At 49.4% G+C, this 3,951-nt stretch overlaps 2 protein-coding genes across 2 annotated transcripts; both read left to right on the forward strand.

Annotated features, from left to right (window-relative positions):
- Positions 1-939: 939 nt before the first annotated feature.
- LOC134221733 (uncharacterized) lies at positions 940-1,890 on the forward strand. The gene has a single exon (XM_062700919.1). It carries the CDS (start codon positions 940-942, stop codon positions 1,888-1,890), a length of 951 nt encoding a protein of 316 aa, XP_062556903.1.
- Positions 1,891-2,465: 575 nt separating this feature from the next.
- LOC134221734 (uncharacterized) lies at positions 2,466-3,473 on the forward strand. The gene has a single exon (XM_062700921.1). The coding sequence runs from the start codon at positions 2,466-2,468 to the stop codon at positions 3,471-3,473; it is 1,008 nt and encodes a 335-aa protein (XP_062556905.1).
- The last annotated feature ends 478 nt before the right edge of the window (positions 3,474-3,951 follow it).

Below are 3,951 nucleotides of genomic sequence, written 5' to 3' on the forward strand. Positions count from 1 at the left end.
AGATGGGCAGACCAGGTGCAGAACGACTTGGCGAGCGTGGGGCGTATCCGAGGATGGAGAGATGCGGCCTCGAACCGTGCATTGTGGCGTCGAATTGTTGATTCAGTGTTATCTGTTTAGATGTTAACTAAATAAATGAATAAATGAACAACGTAGGAAATCCGACGTAGGACCACTTTTGGTAAGCGCCAACATAAAATCTGGTGCCGTGACCAGGATACGTCGACACCGTCCGGGATCCTGCATCCGTCCGTTGCACGTGGGACGATCACTGGGCGCTGCCATTTTGGTTCCGCCATTGCGCTGAAGGAGAATACATTCAATACAAGGCTCGATTTTATCGGGTCGCAGGTAATTACCTGTCCGATTATTTGTACTGGGTATCGCAGGTACCCTTTAGATTTCCGTTTATTTGTTGCATGTACCCATTTTTCGTCGATTTGGCGCTCTGGATTGCTGCCAAGCCGTTTGGAGCACATCAATAGACCGACGCCGCTACACACGAATGCTTTTTGGTCCGGTGGAGTACGCCATCACGCTTCCGCCATTGAAGAGAAGGACGAAGCCACGCTATTTCACCATCGCTGCAAGCCATCCTTGCATCGACGCAGGACGCGCTTCTTCGGCCCGTTTCTGGCCGCACACACCCTCGTAGGCATCTGTATATGCCGGTCAACGCCTCATCAGTGAACTTCATACGGAAGTTGGTGGATTTTCTGTTGCAACGTCATCAACAAGGGCATCGGCTCGTACCGAGCGAGCGCCATCTGATTCCTGATAGCAGTTTACTAAAAATACAAGGCATTCTATTGCCTTGGAATCGGTGAGTACCGTTCCAAGTGTTTCACGCTATTCTCGCCGGGTCTATCGTGGTCTTTTTGTCCGACAGATCATTCTTCGACTTCCTACGGGTCGTGATCATCGATTGTTCCCGCGAAGATGGCGCTTCCGCGGCAACAGGCAACGCTGATTTCGAGGAGGACTACCATGATCGACGCACTGGGTCGGGCAGAGGCGTTCATTCAAACCTACGACGAACAACGTGACCAGGCGCAGGTGCCCATTCGCCTGGAATACCTAAACAGCATGTGGGCTACTCTGGAAGAGGTGCAGGCGCAGCTGGAGGATTCCGAAGAAGCTGAGGAAGGTAGGCAATCCCATCGTGACGTCCGTGCTTCCTTCGAGCCTCGACTCTTTAAAATTAAAGCCGATCTTATCGCAAAACTTCCTGTTATTATTCAAAACGCTCGTATCCCTGATTCTGGTCCAAATGTTTCCGCTCTGTCCGGGTTAAAATTGCCAACGATATCGCTTCCTGAGTTCGATGGGGACTACATGCAGTGGCTAGGCTTCCATGATACGTTCTTGGCGTTAATCCACTCTAATGCCGACGTACCGGCGATTCAGAAGTTCCATTATCTGAGGGCAGCTTTAAAGGGCGAAGCTGCGCAACTGATCGAGTCCATCGGGATTAGTTCAGCCAATTACAACCTAGCATGGCAAGCGTTGGTCGATCGTTATGCTAACAACTACTTGTTGAAAAAGCGGCATCTCCAGGCACTCTTCGACATTCCATCGGCCAGAAAGGAAACTGCTACTTCACTTCACACCCTGGTGGACGAGTTTCAACGACAACCAACGGGCTCCTGGAGCAGTATTCTCGAACATCTTCTGTGTACCAAGCTTCCCGATGAAACAGTCAAAGCATGGGAGGATTATGCATCAACCAATAATGATCCGAATTATGAGTGTTTAATCGACTTCCTCCAGCGTCGAATGCGAGTTTTGGAATCCATTCTGGTGAATCATCATCAAAACTCTTTATCATCGTTTGGTTCTGTTCATGCTTCCAAAAGGCCATCGCCAGGTTGTTTGACCCGCTCGGTCTAATTGCACCGATTATTGTGAAAGCAAAAATCCTAATGCAGGAGCTATGGTCTCTTTCCTGTGACTGGGATGATCCCGTTCCACCAACTATTCGTTTGAAATGGGAACATTATAGGCACGAGCTACCAAAAATCGCCCATTACAGAATTGACCGTTACGCATTTCTTCCTGACGCCAGCATTGAATTGCACACTTTCGCCGATGCATCGATGTCTGCATATGGAGCATGCACGTACGTTCGTTGCGAAGACAGCCAGGGAAACGTGAAAATTCGATTACTGACATCGAAAAGCAAGGTTGCACCTTTGAAACGACTGTCTGTCGCCCGATTGGAGCTGTGTGCTTGTGTACTGGCGGCGCATCTATATCATCGTGTAAAGGAATCAATTGGCGTCCCTGTATCAGCATCTCATTTCTGGTCGGATTCAGCGGTATGTCTATACTGGATTCGTGCACCCCCAAATACTTGAAAGAAATTCGTTGCTAATAGGGTCTCTGAGGTGCAACATTATACACACGGCGGACGCTGGCATCATATATCTAGAACAGAAAATCCGGCCGATTTAGTGTCCCGTGGGATGACAGTCGACGAATTCGTCAGCAGCAATGTTTGGAAGTATGGACCGGTCTGGTTGGCAAACCCACAAGATACCTGGCCGATATCGAATCCAGCCGCAGTACTCAAAGAGGATTTGGAGGAAAAGCACGTCGTCGTAGCAGTCCAAACTATACCCAGCATAAATCCTTGGTTCCTACGGTGGTCATCTTATACGCGCCTGCTTCATACAATCGCATACTGCCTTCGGTTTGCTGCTAGAACTCGTACCAAAACTAGAACACAACCCAGTGAATCTCTACAAGAAAATGTCGACCCAAGAATACTTACCGTCGAAGAGCTTGCCCATGCCAATGCCCTGCTAGTCCGATTCGCCCAGCATGACGCTTTCAAAGAAGAAATAAACGAACTCCAACGTGGCAACCCGCTCTCGAAGAATTCGCCTACCAGACGGCTTCATCCCTTCTTGGATCCAAAGAGAATCATGCGAGTTGGGGGTAGGCTAAACCTTTCCCAGCTGCCCTACCAATCAAAGCACCCTGCCCTCCTACCCAAAGGCCATCCGTTTTCCCAGTTGATCGTCGAAGATTACCATCGCCAACTGCTCCATGGCGGCGGGCGTCTACTTCTATCCACGATACGCGAAAAATACTGGCCTTTGAATGGAAGAAATCTCGTTAAAAGTGTCGTCCGGAATTGCTTTCGCTGCTCACGGCACCGTCCGGTTCTTGCACAACAACAAATTGGACAGCTGCCAGTTTCGCGGGTCATACAAAATCGCCCATTTTCGATCACGGGTGTGGACTATGCCGGTCCTCTGTATTTGAAGCCAATCCATAAGCGTGCTGCTCCCGCAAAAGCTTACCTGGCAGTCTTCGTTTGTTTCACTACTAAAGCTGTCCACTTAGAATTGGTGGGAGACTTGTCTACTCAGGGATTTCTTGCCGCCTTGCGGAGATTTATTGCCAGACGAGGAATGCCAGCCCATATCCATTCGGATAATGGTAAGAAGGAGCTAAAGGTGAACTGACGGAGCTGTTTGCCAGGTTCAATAGCGAAAAGGATCAAGGGGAAATTTCTACCGCTTGCGCCCTGAAAGGAATAACTTGGCACTTGACTCCCCCAAAGGCACCACATTTCGGTGGCCTGTGGGAAGCGGCAGTCAAGACTGCCAAAAAACATTTATTTCGGCAACTCGGAAGCACTCGTCTTTCATTTGAAGGCTATTACACAATTTTGCACCAAATTGAAGCTGCTCTTAACTCTCGTCCTCTGCTGCCCATGTCCGACGATCCAAACGACCTTGCTGCGCTGACACCGGCGCATTTCCTGATCGGAACATCGATGGCCGCCCTGCCCGACCCAGATTACCAACAACAGCCGCTCTATGCCCTTGGACTATATCAAAATTGGCAACTGCTAGTTCAACGATTCTGGAGTCACTGGAGGAAGGAATATCTTCAGGAACTACTTCGAGACACGAAATATGCCGCTCGCAACAACGAAAT

This window comes from Armigeres subalbatus, chromosome 3, assembly GCF_024139115.2.
Source record: "Armigeres subalbatus isolate Guangzhou_Male chromosome 3, GZ_Asu_2, whole genome shotgun sequence".
NCBI lineage: Eukaryota > Metazoa > Arthropoda > Insecta > Diptera > Culicidae > Armigeres > Armigeres subalbatus.